Genomic DNA, 25,499 nt, shown 5'->3' with positions numbered 1-25,499 from the left:
GATTTATGACTATATATCTTTTACCCCTTCCTCTTTTTTAAATGGAAAAAAAAAACCCATGAACATGTACGCATGTATACACACACACACAATTAGACTCATCTTTGCCCACAAAGCACTCATTTAAATGATGATTTCTTTGTCCCTCTTGGCAAATGAAAGTCATTGCAAGGGTCTTAGCCCCACTTTACCATTGTTGGCTGTGGCCTGATGGCTGCATGGATTCGTCTGCTCCCTGTGCAAATCCCAGCTCTACTACTGGGCATTTGGTAGCCAGGAACAAGTCACCTAGCTCTTCATATCCCTATAACTCAGTCTCTTCTGCCCAAAACAGAGGTAGTCACAGGAATTAAAGGAAGTGACTTTTGTGAAAGTACCCAGCAAAGCACCTTGCATAGAGTAGTGTTCAGAAATGTTACATTCCCTTCAGTGACTTCAGCTGAATCTTTACTGGTTGCACTTTAAGATAATTTTCTGTTTGCTTTGTGTGCTTCCTTTTACCCCTAACATGGATGATAATGGGGAATGGGGGATGCTGCCTGATTTTTGTCACTACACATACATGCTGAGCTTGCTTCCCTCTTTTCCCCAGACACAGCAGGGCAGGGCTGAGAGCCTGGTTGTGTAGCAACACAAGGAAACAGCAGCCTTCCTCTGCCACAGCTTCTACCTTCATGGCCTCTGGAGTCCCAGGTGGAGCTTAAGAACTTTCCACACGCAGGCCAGCCTGTTAACCACATCAGTGTCAGCAGTCTGCTGATGCTTAGACCTGCTTGGCATTCTTGTGGGTGATCTTTAGAGAGGACAGGTAGGTCTACATTGCAGGAGCCCCTTTCCAAAGGAGAACCCTGCATTTACCCTCATGGTTCCCTGGAAATCTTTGGCAGGGCTGCCCCCTGCTTGGCACGTGGCTACATAGATTCTTCAGTCTTTTCTTGTTCTTGTCATGTTCTGTCTTTATTAACCAGAGAGAAATATCTGCAGGAATGGTTCATTCCATTGCAGCCCATTTTGCTTCTGTAACTTATTGGAAAGTATTTGGTTTGCCTGCCAAGTCCCAACTCTCTGGGGCTGATCTTAGGAGCTCAGAAAAGACCTGTTGACTCCACACCTCCTTCCTAGCCCTGTCTTGGTTCCATGTCCTTAGAGTTGCCAGGATGTTGCTCTTGGTAACTCCTCACATATGTGTGGGTGAGCCCCAGACTTGACCAGGGGGCTTCCTGTCTGCCAGTACAGAAGTGGGCACCACAAACAGCTTGGTTTCCAGAGGTTTTCAGGACTGGGAGAGCTGGAGGCTGGTCAGGCCTGTCCTGGGGAAGGGGATAACCAGTGTCTACTTGAGATACTGACCTTGAGCTCATTATCTAGCTGAAGGCTACTTTCTCCACAAGGTAGGTTCTTCTAATTCTTACATGCCACACAGCTCTCAAGAATCAAGCTTTTAGAATAAACTTGTTACCTACGTGGGTTAGGGCTGACAACACAAGGTACTCCCCCATTCTCCACTTGGGGGAGTATAGTTTCCTGACTAGAAGTGCGGATTTGGTGAAGCTAGCTCCATGTTTCTCATGCTCAACAGATAACCAGGAAAGGCCTCTTTCAAAGAGTAACTTCATCTCATACTTCTCATACTCTTATTGCTTGATACCTAACAAAACCCACCAGTCTGAATGTAAAAAGAAGAAATTTCTGGGGCACCTGGGTGGCTCAGTGGTTGAGCATCTGCCTTTGGCTCAGGTCGTTATTTGGGATCCTAGGATCAAGTCCTGCATCGGGCTCCCTGCAGGGAGCCTGCTTCTCCTTCTGCCTATGTCTCTACCTCTGTCTCTTTGTCTCTCATGAATAAATTTTTAAAAAAGAAGAAGAAATTTCTAAACTCCCCTAAACAAAAACTTCACTGAGCTGAGAGCTAGCTGGTCTCAGAGGGCATTGGCTGGCATGGGGCCATGGGGCCTATGTGGCCTTCTGGCCAGATATAAACATCTGTATGTAAAGAGAAAAACCTTCTGCAGACCCCTTCTACGAACCCCTGGGGGCTTGTCCCCACATTGTTTTCCCCAGAACACATGTTGTAAGGGCAGTGGAAAAGGCACAGCCAGCTCTCCACTTCTGCCAGAGATGGCTCTCTGGTTCATCAACAGTACCTGAGCTGTGCCCTTCCAGAGGGCTTTTATATTCGTCAGCCAGCTCCATAAGTCATCTTGGTTATTCTCCTCTGATTTCATCTAGGCAGATCTAGAGCCAGAGCTAAAGGGTCCATAGGTGAGATCCCCTCATTCCTTCCTTCCACTAAGCAATTCCCAATAGAGGACATTCTAAGGACAAGAATCTGCCTTGCTTTTCCCCATCCTCTATTGATCATCTGATGATACTCAGGAGAACTAGAATTTGGCAGGAATTTCTGTATGCAGTATGCAGCTCTAATATTTATTAATACTGTTCTTCTGGTGTGATTGAACTTTCTTGCACGCTCTTTTATGCTCACCCTTTCCTCTAACCAGTGGTTCTCATAGTGAGTTCCATGGCCAGCAGCATCCACATCACCTGGGAACTTTTCAGAAATGCAGATTCTTAGCAGGTATCACCTTAGACCTGTAGAATCAGAAACTCTGCACGTGGGGCCCAGCAATTGGTGTTTAACAAGCCCTCCAGGGGATTCTGATGCAGGCTCCCCAAGTTTGAGAATCACTGCTTTAAGTAACTGTCCTGTTAATAATTTCCCTTTTCAAATTTGAACTCAGTATTGGTTAAGGACTTACTTACTATGCTAGTCATCGTCTCGTAGACCTGAGTGATTTGGTAATGCAGGTAATGTAATCCCAATTTTTTAAAAGATTTTGTTTATTTGAGAGAGAGAGTGAGTGAGCATGAGCATACTTCTGAGCATGAACACAAGGGGAGGGACAGAAGGAGAGGGAAAGGGAGAGAATCTCAAGTAGACTCCACATTCAAGCACTGAGCCCTATGCAGGGCTCCATCCCAGACCCTGAAATCATGACATGAGGTGAAGCAGAAACCAAGAGTCAGACACTTAATAGACTGAGCCACCCAGGTGCCCTCATCCTCATTCCATCAAATGAAGTAACAAAAACACCCCCCCCACACACACACACAATAATAGTGACTTATATAGGGCTAACCTCTAACAAAAGAGAAGTGAGCCAGTTTAGTTTTTTTAAGATTTATTTATTTATATGAGAAAGGGAGAGAGAGAACACATGAGCAAGAGGAGGGGCATAGAGAGAAGCAGACTCCCCACTTGAGCAGGGAGCCCAACTTGGGCCTCGATCCCAGGACCCTGAGATCATGACCTGAGCCAGAGGCAGACGCTTAACTGACTGAGCCACCCAGGTACCCCTGGACCAGTTTTGATTTTGACATGTTTGAATCACCCCATTCTAATGACTTTGGGTTCTGTAAGTCTCCTTACCATAGAGTTTGAGCTTGGTTACCATGTATTTTTCATCATCTCTGCAAAAGTGGGTAACACAGAGTGATTGTGCTCTCTCTCAGGGATAGCTTCATTTTCATAATCCTGCTTATGATTCAAAGGAATGTATCTCTAACAGTGGAATTTGGAGCAGCTTAGTAGGTTGGAGGTAGATGGCAGAAGGTTTTTTTGTTTTGTTTTTAAGGTAACCAAACAGTCCATAAGTAGGTCTGGTGTTGGGTGAGCATTCCCTTATAATTACACTCCTATATAGCTGTTCAGTAAGTTTGGCTGGCAGGTCTTGATGTTATTTGTTGTTATTGGTCCCCTGGTAAATGAAGGACTGTCTTATGAGGTCCTTTGGCATGTAGGAAATCTCCCATAACTCACTCAATACTAAATTCACTCTGAGGGGATCCCTGGGTGGCGCAGCGGTTTAGCGCCTGCCTTTGGCCCAGGGCGCGATCCTGGAGTCCCGGGATCGAGTCCCACGTCGGGCTCCCGGTGCATGGAGCCTGCTTCTCCCTCTGCCTATGTCTCTGCCTCTCTCTCTCTCTCTCTCTCTCTGTGACTATCATAAATAAATAAAAAATTAAAAAAAAAAACAAATTCACTCTGAGGTAAAAGGTTTCAACACTTAAATTAGGTCATTGGTTAAATACTTTATGTTAAATCCATATAATGAAATACCTTTCAGCCTCAACCTCAGTCTCAAGCGACTGTACTTCAGGTATCAAATAGTCAAAAAGCTCTAGTCCCTCCAAACTGCCAACTTTTCTTGGGTAGGCCCCGGGGGTTGGCTCTCAGAATTTAGTGGGCCAGGGTCATGAAGACAGGACTCTGCTAGGAAATGCACACTCATGATTGTAGTCTCAGCCAAAAACTAGAGCAAATAAAAATCTGAGACTTACAGGAGAAAAAAATCCCCTTTCTACTCAGAGGTCCCTGGAGAGGCCATCTCTTAGCAAAGTGCTATTCAGAGAAAAAAAATATGCAGAGGAAGCCGAGATGTGGATAATGCTCATCCCATCCCTCTGGTATAGACAAAATGGATAGATCCAGATACCTCTTAAGTGACCTTTCTGTGTTTCTAGTAAGTGAAATAAAGGAACCTTTCCCTGATTCTTAAGTTATGGTTATGCAGTTGGTGCTGCCCTAAATTAATTTTGCTTGCTTTTTATTCAAGCCATGAGAAAATAGTTATCTTATTGTTTTGGAGTTGGGCTAGGATGAGCCCATTTACTAGAGCAGCTCAAGGTTGATATGAAGGCAAAAGGGCATCAGTATATACCTGTTTACCTTGCTTCAGGCCTTGTCCAGTGGAGGTAGAAAGAAGATGTGGTATTTGCAGTGTCATTGGGATGGTGGGGAATACAAAATTAGAATAGCTTCACTCCAGTGCCAAGGAAATATTTGCCAGCATTCAGACCCAACTTTATAAAAATAACACTTTGATTAACATAGGAGAGTGCTTTTAATAAATGCTCTGGTAAGGGAGAAGCCTAGTTGTTGTTTTTTTTCCTCTTCTGGCTAAAAACTATTTAGTTCTTCCTCCCCTCCCCCCCATATAACTCCTTGAGAATGCATAGATGCTTTATTTTATGGCTAGGAGGTTCCCTACTCTTGTCTCTTTTAAGTTTTGAAATATGCAGCATTATCCCCTGAATACTGTATAAGAGAAAATTATTACAATGGAGAAAACAATTGATTCCCTTTTAAGAATTTCTAAGATGAAAATGAGTCTTGGTAAAATAGATCTCAAAGCCAGGTATCACCCCAAAAAGCTATGCTTAAGGCTATAAAAAATCAAATTATATTTTTATTAAAATATTTTCAAACCAGAATGCTTTATGCTTTTCTACTAGAGAAAATGCCCTTGGTTCCAGAGCACAATTCCAGTTCTACTCAATGGGGCAAAAACGAGACTTGAGACAGGTCTGAAGGGGTTAATGCTTGTCTGGCATTATTCTTAAATCAAGGCCTGGCTGCTGCAGCAGCCTGTCCCCTGGGGCTGAGAGCCAGCACTAGCTGCATTGTTTACTCTCCACCCACTAAGATCTGCTAGTGTGGTGGGGAGAGCACGTGTGCTTGGGTTTTGGATGCTGAGCACTGAGAGCCCCATTTGGTGACTCACCCTGAGCCCTGAAGCACAGCAGCACAGTAGCACAGTGGGGCTGGGTGGTTATGTTGCTCTCCCTTGCGTAAATTGGGCAGGAGCGGCTGGAGGCGATGATGCGCCGGTCCCTGGAGCGCACACAGCAACTGGAGCTGAAGAAGAAGTGCTCATGGGGAGCTTCGCTGGCCACTGGGCCTGGAGGTCGTGATGGTGAGTGAAGGGCTGTCCCTGCATTGCAGGGCCCTGGTGGGAGATCATGAGGCAGGCAGGAGATAATGGGCACAGGCTGGTGCCACTGGATCCGGGGGATGCTTTGTAATCATCTGCAGGTACCTTTTTCAGATGTGATGCCAAGCTTCCTGCGTATGCATTTCTCAAGAAGGGAATTTCTGGGTTCTTTTTGCTAGCAAACAGCAGTTGATAGAATAACTGGGCTTTAAGGTAAAGCATAAGAAAAGCAAAGAAAATGAATGCTTCATTCGGGGAATATAAAAAATAGTGAAAGGGAATAAAGGGGAAAGGAGAGAAAATGAGTGGGAAATATTAGTAAGGGTGACAGAACATGAGAGACACCTAACTCTGGGAAATGAACAAGGGGTGGTGGAGGGGAGGTGGGTGGGGGAGATGGGATGACTGAGTGATAGGCACTGACAGGGGCACTTGACGGGATGAGCACTGGGTGTTATGCTATATGTTGGCAAATCGAACTCCAAAAAAATATATATATACAAAAAAAAAGAAAGAAAGAAAATGAATGCAGAGCCTGGTTAACCAGATGCACCTGACAAGCCTGGCGATAATCTGATTTCAGGGAAGGTTAGATAGCAGTAGACTAAGTCCCTGCTGCACCATGGCCCTGCAGGGTTGAGCAGCGGTTACCCTCCAAAAGGGGCTGGGGGTTTTCCTTCCTCATTATTCATTTTTGTTGCTCTTTCAATTTTGTTTCAAGGTGACTTATTTCATTTTTTGGTTCATACTCATCTTTAAATTTTCAAGTGTTTAATGTGTGGACTGTTAATAGTCTCTGGGTGTCCTTTCTCTTCAGCGTCTTCTGTGATCTTGTCATTATGTTACACAGGAGCTGTATACTAGCTCTGAGAACAGATGGGTTCTATTTGTAGTACAGTTGTTTGACTTTGCTGTATTGTGCTTTTAACCTTTTGTCAGTACTTTATTTTTTTCTTTTTGAGGAGTCAATAACCCATTTCAGTTTTTCTAATTTCCTAGTTAGAAACTAAAGTCAACCAGGAATTGGGACTTTTTTCTTTTACCTCTCTTTGCTCTGATTTTTTGCTGTGTAGGTGAATCAGAAAATACCCCACCCCCTCCTCTAGGTTTAGCAGCCAGCACCCTCCCTCCGGACCCAGGGACCACTGCCACCGCTGCCGAGTCCACCAACGGTATATCTGAGCTTCACCGTGCCATAGCGTTTTGTGATGACTGTTCTGATCATTCCCCTCCATCACTGTGTCTGTCTCGAGCACTTTTACAGTTGATTTCTTAGACTGGCCCCTTAGAACTTTTTTTCTAGAAATGTGAATGACATCCTCATATTTCTTTGTTCCTCTGTCATCATGGAGCTGTGCATGCCTTACATACACCGTAGTGCCCTGGAGACATTTCATCCTTAGCTCACTAACTTCTGTCTTGAAAATATTGTCAGTGTTTGATTTTTGTGCATTTAGATCTTTAACATTCTCATTAATTAATTGGTTTTAGGCATTATGTAGTAGGGTGTTTGAGTCACTTCTGATTACCAAAACCTGTGCTCTATAGAGTTTTAGATGTTAATGTGATGGATTCCTGGAAGAAGTGTTTGAGATGGAGTGGTAGGGAGTTTATCAGTACTAACACTGGGAACCCAAACAAGGAGATAAGTTTGCTTTGTTCTTGATTTCATCTCTCTAATAGGCTCTTTGTTTTTGGATACAGACCTGCGAAATTCTTAGGGTCTAGAACAAGAGCGGAATTAGTAAAACTTTTCTCTCATTTAATAAAGACTTTAGAAATTCAATCCATCTTTGGCTAGCAAAGAAAACACAAATATAAAAGGGATGCAGTATTTACCAGCAGTACAGATAAAATTACAGCGGTAGGAATAAATATCCTTGGTTTCCAGCATTCTTTTGACAAATCTCCTTATTGTGTTGCTGAGTAGCAGAGAATTTATTCCATGGGCCAAATTAACTATAGTGTGGCACTGGTCTTCCTCTAAAAGAGATGGGGGCAGTAGGTAGAGTTGATAATTACCCCTTGAGAATCTCACTCACCCAGGGCTTGGGGCCAGAATGAGGCAACCACAGTACTTAACTCGGGCATACAGTTTAAGGGAGCACCTTATCAAGACGAAATAATATTTGAATAAATCACAGTTAATGCAGAAAAATCCATGGTGAACAAAATATCAAATTTCTAAAGACAAGTACCATACTGAGCCAGCCATATTGGAGATCAGGCAGAAGGGTGGAATGTGTACCCCTTTACACATAGTCTTATGGACTTTCTACTGGTTAATTTTTTTTTCATTAAAGTAGTTGAAAAATGCTGAAAAATTGGTAGATATATTAAAACTCACTTTTTAAATTTAAATATTTTATTTATACCAAAATAGAATTTATTATAATTACACTTAAGCTTAAGATAATTTTTTTGAAAGATTTTATTTACTTATTCATGAGAGACACGAGACACACACAGAGAGGCAGAGACACAGGCAGAGGGAGAAGCAGGCTCCATGCAGGGAGCCTGAAGTGGGACTCGATCCCTGGACTCCAGGATCATGCCCTGGGCCGAAGGCAGGCACTAAACCGCTGAGCCACCCAGGCATCCCAGCTTAAGATAATTAAAATGTATTTAAGATTGTCACTTGAAGGATACCGGGTGGCTCAGTGGTTGGACATCTGCCTTCGCCTCAGGGAGTAATCCTGGAGACCCAGAATCAAATCCCACATCAGGCTCCCTGCATGGAGTCTGCTTCTCCCTCTGCTTCTCTCTCTCTCTTTCTCTCTGTGTCTCTCATGAATAAATTAAAAAAAAAAGATTGTCACTTGATCACGACACATTGTAAAAGATGGCAGTTTTCTTATTTGGAAACAAGATGAGAGGAATACATTTTGAACATATTAGTGATGAGTTTGCTTCCTTTAAAGCCAAGGACACACATCTTTCCTTTTGCCTCAGGCTTTGATATGGCTTGACAGGGCATTATTAGCACCTCTTCATTTGCTATAATGGTTTAATTTAGAAACCAGTCCAAAATAATGCCTGGAAATTAGGAATACCAGACGCAGGACCACATGTTAAAATCCTAACCATAAACAGTCACAGCATTAGAAAAGCGCTATTGTGATCCCATCTCTGGAGAGGAGGAAGAAACCAATTGCTAAAGATTGTTTTGTTTTAAATACAGTGACTTGCATTCCATTATTATTTCTTTCTCCACCCTGAGCTTGTAGATAACCTTCAGAAAAAGTCTGCTTTCAGCTCACACAGTCTCAGACCACTGAACATTTTCCAGTGGTGATTTGTCTCTGGGTCCAGATTGGTTTTGTTTTTGTGGAGTCTGAATATGCTTAAGATCCTTGGATGCAGGAAATGATTTGCTGGCAGAATTAGCATGGCTTTAGTTGAACAGTTGAGTGAGGTTGACTATTTGAAATTGAAGAGAAGATCTTGCTTCAGACTGATGGGTGCCTTGGCCTGTGCATTTCCAGATAGGCTAAGTACATAGCTGGATGATGGAAGCCGTGTGCTGTGCCACAGCTGTTTAGGAGGCGTGTGGATGAGGACAGGAAGAACACTTGGGGCTATGTGTTTCTCAGTCTACAGTGGTATGAATACCAATGTCTTTAATGCGTTTCTCTGCAGCATGTGACAAACTTTCAACATCAACCATGAATTTGCCAAAGCAGACGGAGCCTCCCATGAGTAAGCGCCTGTCTTCATCCACCGTGGCAATATCCTATTCCCCAGACCGAGGCAAGTGAATGTGTAGACCTGGTCTCTGTGGTTTTCTTCTTTCTAGTGTGAGTGTCTTAACATCGGTCTTTGTGAGAGCCCCTCTTGAGCCTTCTGCAAGTACCTCCATTATTTGAATTCAGCCTTGTGGTCTGAATGTGGGAGCCCCAGGGCCTTGCTTAATTGGACTTTGGAAAGTGACATCGCTCTTTAGAGCCAGGTCATTGTTGAATAGGTACAGGAATTTATGATATTCTTTCAGTCTGAAAGGGATTATTGGATTTTCCACAGTGCATGTAGGAGTTATCGTGCCCTAGAATTAATTGACCAATGGGCACATGGGACTGTTAAAAAAGTAACAGCCTGGTTATTGATGTGATCTAGTTGATCAGCCAGAAACAGCAGAATTGATCATGCAGATATATGTGGAAAACTTAGATGTATGAAAAAAATGGGACTCTGCTGTTGTCTGTGGTTTGTAGGCCTGCCCACTTCTGTTTTGAAAACAGAAGTTCAGAGCTAATATGAAGCCTTTAAAAGGAGAATAGGATGGGTGGCCTGTTCCGGCACTCATTTTGAGGTGGAAAGTGATATGGACATGTGCCGGTTCCAGAAACTGAATAGATTTAAAACTGGTTGTGTTCCAACAGAGGCTCAGATAAGTCACTAAACATATGACTTTATACCTTTCAGAGTATGTAGGTTAAGGAAGAGAGGGAAGCTCTCTATGCATTAAATGCATATTTTAAAACATCTTTGGAGAAGTGCCAGGTGCCAGTAGAATATTTAACAGGCTAGGCATTACCAAGGGGCAAGCAGGAGAGTGTTCGTGACTTTGAAGAGGCCAGTATGCCTTGCTGATTGTTTTTCACTGGCATTGACCTTGCACCTCCAGCACAGAGGCCTGTCGTGTGTCAGAGACCCCATAAGTGTCAATGTTGCTGATCTCTGATGCAGTTCATTGTTGAACTGAACACTGGAAACCTTGAATTAATTGAGAGCTGAATGAGAAAACATCTACTTGCTTTTAATTCTGTATAGCTTTTCCATAGTGAGTGTATTCCATGTGTTTTCATTAATTCACATGGTTACAAATTGAGGTTAAATTCATATTTGCATTGATTACTATGTAAAGATATCAGTATGTTATTGCATATTGTTGGCAACTGAATTATCTGCTTGTGGATTATAAATTCAAAAATATAATTCCCAAACCATTTACTGGCTAATGGGTACCCAAGAAATTCAAAGTAATGGAAGAGTTAATCCGTTACCACATAATACATTCCAAAGCCATCAAAATGACATTTCAGTCACTGAATTTTAGATTATGATTACTGCTACTTCCATTAAAGCCGATAATTAGTTGGCTATTTTTGTTTTTGTGGTTCTTATTTAATTTTTGCCCTTATGTACATAGAAAAAGTATGAACAGATGCATATTTATACGATCACAAAATCAGTGTATAATGAAATGTTTTTTAACAGAAGACCCTAAAGTGTTTCATAGGAGTAATCTTTTTACAATGGTAGATCTACTTGGTGAGTAAATGGTTTCTTGAGTCCATATTACATCTTGGGAGATGGGCTAATTCTCTTTAAGTGATACAGGTAATATTGTGATACTATAATAGCATATTCAATGAATTCTGGCACCCCAAAAGAATTAACGTGTTCTCCCAAACCCCAAAGGACACATCATTTGTTTTATTTTACTATGACAAACTCCAAATCCATCCTTTGCTAAAATATTTTTATTTTCCACATTCATTCTGCCACCCAAAAGTTAATTTGCATCATAATCTGTGTTTGTTTTAAATATTTTATTTTGTTTTAATTTTGCTTTTTAAATTTTTCATTTGATTCCATCCCTCAGCTCATCGTACACACCTTAGTCCCATGGAAACCTTTCTTGTTATGCGACTGTTGACACCCACACAGGCTTCTTTAGCCAGAAGCAGAAGTGTACTCATGCTCTCTGAGCAGGCCAGTGACTCAGGTAAAAGAGGCCAAGTTGGTGACGCCAAGGAAAATGCCCAAAGTGGTATTGGTTGACCTACAGGTTATTCCTGAATTTTTGTATTTTGTTTCCCATTTGCTGACTTTGAGAAATGTCTTCAATGGTTAATAACATTTTCTACCTACCAGTGTTTTGCTGTTACTATGTTTGTTTTTTTTCTTTTCAGTGTCACAGAGGTAAGTAAATTATTTTATGATTGAGGGCATGTGGATTAGGGAAAAAAATCTATTTCATGAGCTATGGAGGTTAGTAGACTTTCTTAAAGAGATGATTTGGCAAAGTAGCCTGTAAACCACAGTCTCTGGAGTCCTATAACCGGATTTGACACTTGCTAGGTCTTACCACTTTGGGTAAATTAATTAACCTCTCTAAGCCTCAGTTTCCTTTTTTAAAAAAGATTTTATTTATTTATTCATGAGAGACACACAGAAAGAGAGAGGCAGAGACACAGGCAGAGGGAGAAACAAGCTCCAAACGGGGAGCCCAATGTGGGACTCGATCCCGGGTCTCCAAGATCACACCCTGGGCTGCAGGTGGCACTAAACCGCTGAGCCACCGAGGCTGCCCCTCAGTTTCCTTTTTTTTAAAGACTTGTTTACTTTAGAGAGACAGAGGACGTGCACAAGTGTAAGCACACTCATGGGGAGTTGGGGTGGGTAGAGGGAGAGAGAGAATCTTGAGCAAGCTCCCCACTGAGTGTGGAGCATGACACAAGGCTTGATCCCACAACTCTGAGATCATGGCCTCAGCCAAAATCAAGAGTTGGACACTTAATCAACTGAGCCATCCAGGCATTCCAAGCCTCAATTTCCTTATCTATAAAATTGAAATACTTTAAATTGTCATGAGGATTAAATGAGATAAGACCATGATTGGCATAGTAAGAGCTCAATAAATGTCTAGAGCCTTGCTGCTCAAGGGGTGGCCCATAGACCATCAACATTGGTATCGCCTGGGAGATTATTAGGAAGACATACCCTCAGGCCCCAGGAGACCTGCACAGTGAAGTCTGAGAAACTCTAGGCCACACTGTCAAAGCTTCTCTTGACTAAATCGGATCAAATTGTCATGGCAAGATTAATGAGGGCTGACATTCTCTGTTTGCAGATTAGCAACATTGTATCCACAATAAGGCAGGGTTGGTCTTAGTTCCCAAAATAGTATGTTCACTTAGATGACATATAAATGACATATGATCCTCTATTTCTAACTAGTTTTTAGAAATAGCCTACTAGTTTCTGAGTAGTTGTACTATTTCCACAAAGAAGATATACAAATGGCCAATAAGCACATGACAAGATGCTCAACATCATTAGTCATTAGGGAAATGTATGTCAAAACCACAATGAGATACCACTTCACACTTATAGGATGGCCAAAATTAAAAGAAAATAGGGTAAATATGTGTTGGCGAGGATGTGGAGAAATTGTAACCTTCATACGTTGCTGGTGAGAATGTAAAATGATGTACTCACTTTGGAAAACAGCCTGGCAAGTTCCTCAAAAGGTTAAACATAGGGTTACCATGTGACCTAGCAGTTGCACTCTTATGTATAGAGCCCAGAAAATTGAAAACACAAAATAACTGTCCCTGAGTAGTTCTTAGCAGCATTAGCCACAAAGTAGAAACAACTCAAACGTACATCAACAGATGAATGGATAAACAAAATGTGGTATGTCCATAAAGTGGAATATTACTCAGCTATACAGAAGAATGAATTACTGATACATGCTACATGATGAACCTTGAAAACATTATGCTTAGTGAAAGAAGCCAAACATAAAATTCCACAAGTTATATGAGTCCATTTATATGACTTGTCCAGGATAGCCAAATACAAAAAGACAATAATGCTAGGAACTGGAAGAGTGGGGAAAGGGAATGAATTCTAAATTGGGTATAGGGTTTGTTTTGGGAGTATTGAAAATGTTCTGGAATTAGACTGTTGTTACAATTGTACAAACTTGTGAATATACTGAAAACCACTAAATTGTACGCTTTTTAAAGGGTTTTATGGTGCATGAATTATCTCTTTAAAAATTCCTGGGAAATAGAAAGTATCCCCCTTTTGTGAACAAGGAATGTGTCAGAAAGTCCCCAAGACCATTTGCAGATCATTGATTCTCTAGGAGGACTCCTAACTATGATTTATTACAGTAAAAGACTAAGAGCAAAATCAGCAATGGGCAAAGACCATGGGGTAAAATCTGGGGAAGATCGGGAACAAGCTTCCAGAGTCCTCTTCCACTGGAGCCATACAGGGCACATTCCCTCACCAATCAGTTGTGACATGTGTGAAGTGTTACTTACCAAGGAAACTTATTAGAGACTCAGTGCCCAGAGTTTTTATTGGAGACTGGTCACATAGGTACCCCTTGCTAGGTACATACCCAAATTCCAGACTCTCAGAAGGAAAGCAAGTGTTCAGCATAAATCATGTTGTTTGTACCAACAGCTCAGGCACAGCAAGCCACTCTTATCGGTTAATGGTGGGAGCTCTCATGGAATCCAAGTTCCCTGATACCAGGGCCAACCTTGTAAGCTGGCCTTTCCAAGGACAGCAGTTAGACCTGCTATGTTTTTCTTCTCTTTTTTAAGGTTTTATTTATTTGCGAGAGAGAGAGAGAGAGAACACAAGCGCACAAGCAGGGGGAGAAGCAGACTCCTTGCCGAGTATGGAGCCCAACGTGGGGCTCGATCCCAGGACCCTGAGATCATGACCTGAGCCAGAGTTAGTCGCTCAACCAACTGAGCCACCCAGGCACCCCTTTTCTTTTCTTTTGTGTACAGTCCATCCCCTCAGTCCTTGGCAAAGGCATCTTTACAGCAGAATTACCATCAGCAGGATTCCACACAGGCTGAGGCCAACCAACAGTATTGACCTCACTTACACCCTTTAGGGGTTCTGGACTTAGCCAGTTAAAACACAGACCATTAGCCATAAAGATCTGTCTTAGAAAGCCAGATGGCTTCCTCCATAACTTTCTTTCTGAACCTTTTTTTTTTTTTTTTTAGCCTAGCCGAAGGCATCAGTTCAGGCCCAATACAGCCTGGCCAGTAAGATGAAACTGTCTCAAAGTCTTCCAGGGCTGAGGCAGTATCATAATAGTCAGAATACATACCCAGGGAGTATAATCCCTGAGGGCACATGTGTCCCCTGGAAATAGTTTACAGTGTTGGGGCACCCCAAGCAGGACATATATTGGTCATGCAGTATAGGCAGACAGGGCTCCTATTGTGTCATTCCCACCATGGTCCCTCCCACCCCAGGTTTCTCTGGCCCAAGGAATTCAGTTCAGTCCTTGCTTTCAGAGGTACTGCCTGAGGTGGTCAGTTCCAAACAGTTCTGTGCACAACATGAGTTCATGAGTTCATTGCCTGCTAAGTGCAGGTGGCATATGGAGGTGATCTTTAGGGACCATACAGGAACTGGCCTGCCCTGTGGCTCACAGTCACATTGTCAAATGCAGCCTGTGTTCAGCAGTCCATTGGAATCTGAAGCGCTCACAGCAGCTGGCACAGACAGCACAGTTTTTCTTCAGGAAGAGGGGAGAGTTCCCAGGAACAGTTCTGGAAAACAAAGACCCTGAATGTCCTTCCTATCCCCTGCACCACTACAGGTGCTAGGTATGGTGGGTTTTTTTTTTTTTTGCCATTGTTATCAGGGTGCCCCATTCAGTAATTAAGACTTTACATTTTCTCAGTCATCCTCTAGTTTTAAAATGACTGTTCATAGGGAAAGGTTGAATGCAAGGACCAGAGCCTTTTTACAAAAAAAAAAAAACAAAAAAAAAATACAATAAACTTAATTAGACATCATGTTCAGGAACAAAATTCTGAATTAAAAAAAATTCAGGAAAGGTTTGCATCAACTGCCATCTCTGTAGTCCCATTTATTTATCCAGTGAACAGCCTAGGAAAAAAGCAGTCTCTCTCTGGGGACAGATGCATTGCCTTCCTGAGGTGTGTGTAGCAGAAGAAAGGAAGGGAAGTAGAGTCAGACTCCTAGTCCATTGTTACAAACTGTTCCTAACCCAGCCAGTCAGATACCAGACGTCAGTTGAGTCTGATCCTCAGGGGTGGGTGAAGGGGTCATACTGCCTCTTAGTACCCTGTCCCAGCTCACAGCTATGACAGGAATCACAGGTTAGGAATGTAATTAGGCTCTGCATCAGAAATTAAGAGCTGACCAGCACTTCCATGTTAGATGGTCCCATCAGAGAAGGAGCTCTTTCCTGTGAGCATTTGTTCATGACCCAAGTGGCACAGCTGGTATCTGTGATACTTTCATGGGGTAGGGCCTCGTGGAGGAAGTGTTCTGTATCTGTAATAAACCTAGGTTGATTTTTAAAACTCCAAACGTATCTCTCTGTCTAGAGATGGCCTCTCTTTTCATGTCTCCCTTTTTCCAGAGGCTCCATTATGCAAAAGTCATAGCAAAAATCATCAGGTGTGGAGATTTGTTCTGGTTCCGGTACTTAGAATTTTAAATTTCAGCCAAATCACTAATGGCAAAAAACAAGGAGGTTGTGTCTCACTCCCACTTGGAGGAGAAAATAAAAACCAAAGACATTACCTGGATTGTACTTTTCCCCTCACTTTAGCCAGCATGGCCAAAAACAGCTAGAGGGCCCAGCAAGTCAGCTCTTGGAATTGGATGGGTTATCTTGGGATCCCTGGGTGGCGCAGCAGTTTGGCTCCTGCCTTTGGCCCAGGGTGCGATCCGGGAGACCCTGGATCGAATCCCATGTCGGGCTCCCAGTGCATGGAGCCTGCTTCTCCTTCTGCCTGTGTCTCTGCCTCTCCCTCTCTCTGTGTGACTATCATAAATAAATAAAAATTAAAAAAAAAAAGAAACCTGGATGGGTTATCTTTAAATACCATAGGTATTTATCGCTTAAAACAGACATGAGCTCGGTTGCTATTTGACATGGTGACTGACTCCATTGCCACCAGGCACCAGAAGGTCATCATCCTCCATTCCTTTAGCCTTCTTTTTCAGACACTGCTTTTACCATTTATCAGAGAATCAGAGTCATTCTTGCAGTTCCTGCTTCGGGCACCAACTATGTCAGCATCCCCAAGACCAGCCTCAGGTTTGGAGATTTGCTAGGAGAACTCAAAGGACTCAGCATATGGTGGCACTCACAGCTGTGATGTGGTACAGTAGAAAGCTACACAGGACATCAGCAGAGGGAATTGGGACACAGATGAAGTCCAGAGGACACCGAGTGCAAGTTTCCAAGAGTCCCTCTCTCAGTGGAGTCACACAGGACATGCTTAATTCCCCCAGCAATGAGCTGTGATAATATATGTGAAATGTTGCCAACCAAGAAAGCTCAGAGACTCAGTGGCCAGGGTTTATCGAGGGCTGGTCACATAGTCTCCCCCTGCCAGTTACGTACTCGAATTCTAGACCCTGAAGGAAAGCAGGATAAGTCATGTTGTTTGTACATACAGCTTAGGCATATGAGCTACTTGTTAATGGCGAGAACCCTTCTGAAATCTAAGGTTCCATGTACTGATCAAGGGCCAACCTTGTAAGCAGGCCTTTCCAAGGACAGTTTTCAGGGCTGCTGTGTTAACTTTTTCCTGTACAAGGAAAGTGACATTTAGAGAGGTTAAGTAACCTGCCTAGAGTGATCCAGCTATTTGGTGACAGTGCTAGTTTTGGGTTCCAAAGCCCGACTTTGAACTCCTGAAACGAACTGGACTCTTGAACGTTATGTATGGAAGTCTTTTGAGATAGTGTCTATTCTGCACATACTAGAAAAAGTATGGTGGTATTTAGAGAATGTGGATTGCCCATGTTAGGTTTTAACAGAACTGTGTTCTTCCCAATTCCCTTCTTCCCCTACTTTTTCCATCTGTGCTCCTTGTCTCTTTGGCTGTGATATTGTAACTCTCTAGTATCCCATGCCTGTCCTCGTGTAGCTCCTGCTGGCCCTCTTAAATCTTCTTACAAGTCTTCTCCCACTCGGAGTGCTGAGAGGAAGAAGACTCCGTCTACATCTGGCGTAGGAGATTCTGGGAAAGGAGCCCCTGCAGGAGCGGAGGCCTCTCCGGTAGGTTTAAACCCCCTCACTCATTCCTTGGGGCTGGTTTATTTGACAATGTGATTACTCCCTGTGCTTGACCTGGGGTCTCTGTGTCTATCAATCTCCAGAGACTGCTCAAATGGTAGACTTAGTTTAAAAAGTCACCCATCCTTTGAAAATCATTTAACTTTTTGCATTTTCCTAAATCTAAGTGCCTTGGAGCAAATTCCTAAAGACCTTGTCCTTGTTACAGCCTGCCCTCCATAGGACAGGAGTCAAAAGGAACGTTCTGAGTGCCCTCTCTCTGCTTTTAAGTACTAAGATTCTAGGTCAGCCTTCAATCCACAGTAGTGGCCTTTAAACATTTTTGACATCATACTGATAGCATCAGTAAACCAAATGTTGAACAGGTATTCCCAATTATGTGCATTTATATAGGAATTATACATTCCATACTGCTTTTACTAATTATTGCTTGATACATAACAAATCACCCCAAACCTTAGCCGCTTAAGACAAATGTTTATTACCACACTGGTTCTTCGGGTGACAGATTGAGGATGGTTTAGCTGGGTGGTTCTGGTTCAGGGTCTCTTCATGACAGTGTAGTCAGGATGATGGCCAGAGCTGTAATCCTCTGAAAGCATGGCTGGGTCTCTTCTAGAACTGGCTGCTGGCCTCAGGTTTTTATTGCATGGACCTCTCTATAGAGCTGCTTGAATGTCCAAATGACATGGTAGCTGGCTTCCTACAAATTGAGAAGTCAATGAGGGGTGGGTACAGGCACTCAAGGGAAGAGCTGCAGCACCTTTTATACTCTAATCTCACGTTACACACCATCATTCTGCTATATGCTGTTCCTTAACAATAGACCAATAGTTGGTCACTAAGACCAACCCACACTCGAGGGAAAGACAGGAGCATCAAATGACATGTGGACCTGTTTTAAGACTGTTACATTACTATACTATTGGACATTTATTTTGTAACACCATGTGTGTTTTTAAAATCCATTTGGCCCTGAGGTTCTTACATGAGAAGTGAATGTGTCAGAACCTTGGGTTTTACTGTACGGTCAATTACTGTGGAAGGGGGCTAAGGTGTGTGTGTGCATGGGGTGGGGGCAAGGAGGATTTATTCTGGAAAAATCCAATAGAGAGAGAAGGGAGCCACCTTTGTGGAGCCCCCACCATTTACCAGGCACAGAGGCCGTGCCTCTTGCCTCTTGCTGAGGGAGGCCATCGGGAGGATGTACAGGGGCAGGTGCCTCCCTATGAGGTTGCAATCCCCATTACACCAGGTACACTGTTAGAGTCCACAGCTCAATGTCTTGGGTGTTAAAAACCACATTTACACCCACCTGTAGTTTTTTTTTGAGTGATTATGTATTTTCATACTCTTCCCAGTTTTCTTTTTCATTTTTAAATTCTTTAAAAAAAATTCCAATAGGCATACAGTGTTCCATTAGTTTCAAGTTACAATATAGTTATTCAACAATTCTATACATACTCAGTGCTCAACACAATAAGTATACTCTTACTCCCCTTTACTTCTTTGACCTATCTCTTCCCCTCTCCAGCAACCACCAGTTTGTTCTCTATATTTGAGAGTCCGCTTTTTGGTGTATCTCTTTTTTTCTTCATTCATTTTTGTTTCTTAAATTCCACATATGAATGAAATCATATGGTATTTGTCTTTCTCTGACTTAGTTTGCTTAGCATAATATCCTCTAGATCTGTCCATGTTGTTGCATATGGCAAGATTTCGTTCTTTTTATAGCTAATAGTCCATTGCATATTATATACCACGTATTTTTTTTTTTACATTTATGCCACATACTCTTTATCCATTCATTTATCAGTGGATACTTGGGCTGTTTCCACAATTCGGCTGTTGTAAATAACCTGCAATAAACATAGGGGTGCATATATCCCTTCGAATTAGTGTTTTTGTATACTTTAGGTAAATATCCAGCAGTGGAATTACTGGATTATATGATAGCTCTATTTTTAATTTTTTGAGGAACCTCCATACTGTGTTTCACAGCGGCTACACCAGTTTGCATTCCCACCAACAGTGCATAAGGGTTCCTTTTTCTCCACATCCTTGCAAATGCTTGTTGTTTCTTGTTTGTTTGTTTGTTTGTTTTTATTTTAGCCATTCTGGCAGATATGAGGTGATAGTTCATGGTTTTGATTTGCATTTCCCTCGTGATTAGTGATCTAGTTTCTATATGTCCAGAATTATAATGTGGTTCTGTTCTTAGTTTTTTGCAAGATAACAGAGTAGGAAATCTTTGCATTTTGAGGGTAAAGTGTCTTTTTATTGGATGATCTCAGTATTGACCACCAAATTGATGACCTCATGGTGCTTTCCTGCAAAGATTCCTGTTGTGGGAAGCACTATAACTTCATATGGACTCTACTGAAAGAAAGCTGTGTATCACTTCTATTCCATCTGGGATATTTTTAGAAATTGTACAAGTATTGCCAGTGATGGGCCATGGCTGACCTATTCTGTGTCCCCTTCAGACTGAGAAGATGAAGAGGAGCCCTCGAACAACAACTTCTGTTCCCAGTGCGGGCCTTGGGTCTCCTCTGAGAAGATGTGAGTTTCCAGGGAGCATTTCTAAGAGGTCATCTTCTCCAGTGACATCCAAGTAAGCATCTTTCTGCTTTGCCACTGTTGGACAATTAAAACAATTTGGTGGGGCTCTATATAGTGCAGCACGTGCTTCCTGCTGCCGCATGGGTCGTGGCCAGCCCTGAGAGGTGAGCAGGAGGGATGCTGGCTTTGGGTTACCTCACTCACTCTCTGTGTATCTTTTGGATCAATGATGGGCTCTTCAGCTATTTGTTGCCTGGTAAGTATGAGGCTCTGATTTACTGAGATGATCCATTCAACATTTTCTCTTTCGGTCCATCAGTTCCGTTCTGCTTTTCTGGCATTCTCCTTCACCTGCATCTAGAGTGAAATGATTGCACTGTACTTGGGTGCTCAAGCTCATGTACTTGAGCACTCACTCTCTCCTTCTCTCATCTGTCTCTTCAACAGAGAGGCAATAATAAGTTGTCTGCCACAATTGGCAGTATGTTGTTGTTGTTTTTAAATGAAGCCATTATATTTTTTTTGTTAAGCATTGGGTAAACTCCCCAATGAAACCATGTAACTGCAAAACAAATTCACACTGTGACCACTCTCTTAAATCATTAAGAGAGACTCCTAACTCTGGGAAATGAACAAGGGGTGGTGGAAAGGGAGGTGGGTGGGGGGTGGAAGTGACTGGGTGACGGACACTGAGGGGGTCACTTGGCGGGATGAGCACTGAGTGTTATGCTATATGTTGGCACATTGAACTCCAATAAAAAAAAATGAAATAAAATTAAGTCATTAAAATATTTTACTTAGAGTAACCAACAAGAATAACTCAGTAAATAACTCAGTCTAGCTAGCAAAATGGAATCATTTTCAGTAGTACTGAGAGAGAAAAGAGAAATATGATTTTAATTTGGGAAAATAAGAAACTCTGTAGAGAGAATCATGTAAGACTTGTTTAATGCATCAATTTCTTTAGGAGAACATAGGATGAAACACAAATTTAATGAACACTTGGGGGACGCCTGGGTGGCTCAGTGGTTGAGTCTGCCTTTGGCTCAGGTCACAATCTCAGCCTGGGATGGAGTCCCACATTGGCTCACTGCAGGGAGCCTGCTTCTCCCTCTGCCTTTTCTCTGCCCCCCTTTCTCTGTTCTCTCTTTTTAAAATTTATTTATTCACGAGAGAGACAGAGAGAGTGAGGCAGGGACAGCAGAGGGAGCCTGATGCGGGACTTGATCCCCGATCCCAGGATCACACCCTGAGCTAAAGGCAGAGACACTCAACCACTGAACCACCCAGGCATCTCTAAATAAATAAAATCTTTTAAAAAAATTAATGCTTCGGAATTTGTTTAAAATATTCAGAGAAAAAAATATTTCAGGGTGACATCAGCTCTTATTTCTAATTTGTTGCATTCTAACAGAGACTTGTTCCCTAATATTATTTTGTTCAGAGAACATGTGGTTTTTATAAATTACAAATACCTGTTATTGATGTATATGTCTTCTATAAGAGAAATCCTTATATAATATGTTGCTGAATTAATAGCATCAAGTTTTTGTTTTGTCTTTTAAGTCCATTACATTCTTTCTGTGCTAGTATTGCCTCTCTTTGGTTATAGCATTGCTCTCTTGCAAATTCTAAATCCATTAGGTGGGCTGTAGGTCTCTATTTGTCATTGTCTTATTTCTGAGTCTTCCATTCACATGTTACTACTCAGGTGTTAGGGTGAGACATTAACAAAGAAAAAAGCCTATTCATATTGGGGTTTTTCTAGATTACACTCTTTTCTTTCATACTGACTCATGGTCCCTGCAAGGAGAGTAGCTGGCAAGTTTCATCATCATCATTGTAAATTGCACCCAGCTAACCTAAGGAGGTTGTTGCCTTCTGTAGAGATGATAACTAAGTTTTTAGAAGCAGGCTCATAGTGGGCTCTGTGCTATTTCTTTGATGGTGTGTTTCAGGAACTATTTTATATATATATTTTTTAACGATTTATTTATTTATTTATTCGAGAGAGAGAGAGAGAGAGAGAGGCAGAGACACAGGCAGAGGGAGAAGCAGGCTCCATGCCGGGAGCCTGATGTGGGACTTAATCCTGGGACTCCAGGATCATGCCCTAGGCCAAAAGGCAGGCGCTGAACCGCTGAGCCACCCAGGGATCCCCTATTTTATATATTTTTAAATTGAGATACAATTGATTATATTAGTTTCAGGTGGACAAAATTATGATTCAGTATTTGTATACATTATGAAATGATGACCATAGTAATTCTAGTTACCATCCATCACCATACATAGGTACAAAATTTTAAAAAAAATTTTTTTTCTTGTGAGGGCTTTTAAAATTTATTCTCTTAGCAACTTTCAGATATGCACTACAATATGGTATTATTAACTAGAATCACCCTGCTGTACATTACATTCCATGGCTCACCTATTTTATAACTAGAAGTTAGTACCTTTTGATCCCCTTCATTTATCTCATCCACTCTTCCACTCCCCTCTTCCCTCTAGCAACCACCACTCTGTTCTCTGGATCTGTGAGCTTGGTTTTGTTTTGTTTTGTTTATTTTTTATATTCAACATGTGAGATTTTACAATATTTGTCTTCATCTGATTTATTTCACATAGCACAGTGCCCTCAAGTTCTATCCATTTGTTACAAGTGACAAGATTCCATTATTTTTTATGGCTGAATAGTATTCTATTGTATATAAATGGAGCTATTTTATATTTTAAAGGACACGTCAGCCAAATCTTATAAACAACTCTCTCTGACCAAAGAGATTTTTTTTTGACCAAAGAGATTTAAACAAAATCCTAGACTTTTCTTTTTTTTTTTTTAAGATTTTATTGAGAGAGTGAGCCGTGCATGTACATACATAAGATTGTGTCAGTTGAAAAAAAAAAAAAAAAAAGATTGTGTCAGTTGGATAAGGGGCAGAAGAAAAAGAGAGGGAGGGAGGGAGAGAGAGAGAGAGAGACTCTCAAGCAGACTCTGCACTGAGTGCCAAGCCCAACTCAGGGCTGGATCTCACAACCCTGAGGTCATGACCTGAGCTAAAATCAAGAGTCGAATGCTCAACTGACTGAGCCACCTAGGAGCCCTCAAAATCCCAGAGTTTTTAATGCAGTTCAATTTAGAGAAATTTTTTAAATTTCCCCTCTATATAGAGGAGTAATGAGTACCTAGTAGGTGCTCTATAATATTTGTGGAATGAATGAGTGCAAGTCCCTGTGACCCATATGCTTCGGAGAACCCCCAAATGAGTGAGAACAGTCTCCAGTTGAATAGACCCCAAGTGAAGTGAGAGAGAGATGGGGATGCAGATGAGGACAGTTGCAAGCCTAGGGCAGATAGAGTTGTTCAACGTAAACTGCTCATTCCTCAGAACTCAGCTCAGCCATCATCCTCTGTAGAACCAGCCACAACTGAATTCACCCCCTCTCTGTGCTCACAGAGCCTCATATGCATACTCCAATTATTCCTTCATTCGTCAAATGCCTACAGAGTGCCTTCTCTGTGTCCAGTGTTCTCAGCCCATGTGAGAAGCATACTTGACAGTGAATGACAAATATAACATCAAGTGGTGAGAAGTTCTATGAAGCAAACTAAAACTGAGTCAGATGACAGTGGTGGAGGGGGGAGTGGTAGCTAGATATGATGGTCAGGGAAGGCTTCTCTGGGGAGGTGAGATTTGAACAGAGCCCTGAATGGAGTGAGGGAGCAGACCATATTGATCTGTGGCTTCTTGCAGTGTATCATCTGCTAGACTGCCCAGAGGGTGGGGACTGATTGGATTTATTGTTGCACAGTAAGTGCTTAGTGTGTCCATGTGACGAAAACAAGAAGGGAAGTAGAACCTAAAGGGCAGAAGCAGATTGGCTGGTGGGGATAGGCGATGCTAGGATCATTCCTGCCCAAGGACTCAAGCCCTTTGCCTCCTCTTTTCTTTTGAGCCATTTTTCAGTTTTTTCCTCCCACTGATCAGTTCCTTAAATGTTCTATTTTCTGGGCTGCATATTTCTCCTGGGAAATTTTTGAAGGATGAGGGGTACTGGTTTCTAATACTGTAGTACAGCATATTCCTGCTACTTCAGCAGAGAAAAATTAATGAAATGACCTTTTTTTTTTTTTTTTTTTTTTTTTTTTCAGAGCCCTGTACTTGTCATCTCTAGTCCAGGCAGGAAAAATAGTGAACTTAACATAGCTGGACTTCTGGTATACTGTCAAAACTACCAGAATCATTATCTCCTTAAGAAGTGCCCTTGGGGGCTCCTGGGGGGCTCAGTCGGTTATGTGTCTGCCTTATGCTCAGGTCATGATCCCAGGGTCCTGGGATTGAGTTCCGTCTCTGGCACCCTGCTCAACAGGGAATCTGCTGCTCCCTCTCCCTCTGCCCCTTCCCACTGCTCCTATGCTCTCTCTCTCTCTCTCTCTCTCTCTCTCTCAAATTAATAAATAAAATATTAAAAAATATAAGTGCCCTGGGGACAGGCATTTGTTCCAGTACTTCTAAATCAGAATTACCAAGTTAAGATGTCTAAGGAGAAGCAAACATTTCTCTTTTTTTTGAAAAATTTTGAAACTTTATTAAAACTCAGTTAATTAACATATAATGTATTATTGGTTTCAGAGGTAGAGTTTAGTGGTTCATCAGTCTTATAAAACACCCAGTGCTCATTGCATCGCGTGCCTTCCTTAATACTGTTCATCACCCGGTGAGCCCGACCCCTACTCCGCTCCCCTCCAGCGACCCTCATTTGTTTCCTATGATTAAGAGTCTCTTATGGTTTGTCTCCTCCTATAACTTCATCTTGTTTGATTTTTTCCTCTCTTCCCCTATGATCCTCTGTTTTGTTTCTTAAATTCCACATATGAATGAAATCATATGATGATTGTCTCTCTGATTAACTTAGTTAGCTTAGCATCATACCCTCTAGTTCCATCCACATCGTTGCAAATGGCAAAATTTCATTTTTTGGATGGCTGATTAGTAGTCCATTGTATACATATATCACATTTTCTTTATCCATTCATCTGTCGGTGGACATCTGGGCCCTTTCCAGTTTGGCTATTGTGGACATTGCTGAGAAGCAAACATTTATTGATTTTAAGACATTCAAAAAAGAAAGATAATTTCTCCCCAGGTAAAAATTAATGGCTGAACCACAATGGGTATGAACCAGGTCTGAGAAATGTGGGAAGTCAGGTAGACTGTAAATAAATTCTGAAAATCCAGCCAAACTCTACAGCAGTGAAAAAGAATGGATTTCAGCTGCCCACAACCAGTGGGTGGATCTCAGGAACATAGTGTTGAGCAGCAAAAGGA

The 25,499-nt window shown here is 42.0% G+C and overlaps 1 protein-coding gene across 21 annotated transcripts in view; it reads left to right on the top strand.

Annotated features, from left to right (window-relative positions):
- The window catches only part of MAP7D2 (MAP7 domain containing 2), a 108,522-nt gene that overhangs the window by 56,377 nt on the left and 26,646 nt on the right, over positions 1-25,499 (top strand). For 6 of the 21 annotated variants that reach the window (XM_025438211.3, XM_025438207.3, XM_035711376.2 and 3 more), the window contains exons 4-9: positions 5,645-5,756; positions 6,848-6,946; positions 9,414-9,524; positions 11,380-11,502; positions 17,435-17,589; positions 20,094-20,221. In XM_025438211.3, coding sequence (XP_025293996.1) covers positions 5,645-5,756; positions 6,848-6,946; positions 9,414-9,524; positions 11,380-11,502; positions 17,435-17,589; positions 20,094-20,221 — 728 coding nt within the window. The remainder of the gene's footprint in view (positions 1-5,644; positions 5,757-6,847; positions 6,947-9,413; positions 9,525-11,379; positions 11,503-17,434; positions 17,590-20,093; positions 20,222-25,499) is intronic. The other 15 variants (XM_025438240.3, XM_025438274.2, XM_025438263.3 and 12 more) reach the window with 10 other exon arrangements.

This window comes from Canis lupus, chromosome X (genome assembly GCF_003254725.2).
Source record: "Canis lupus dingo isolate Sandy chromosome X, ASM325472v2, whole genome shotgun sequence".
NCBI lineage: Eukaryota > Metazoa > Chordata > Mammalia > Carnivora > Canidae > Canis > Canis lupus.
Note: the sequence above shows the minus strand (reverse complement) of the source record. Positions and strands in the feature narration are given on the sequence as shown.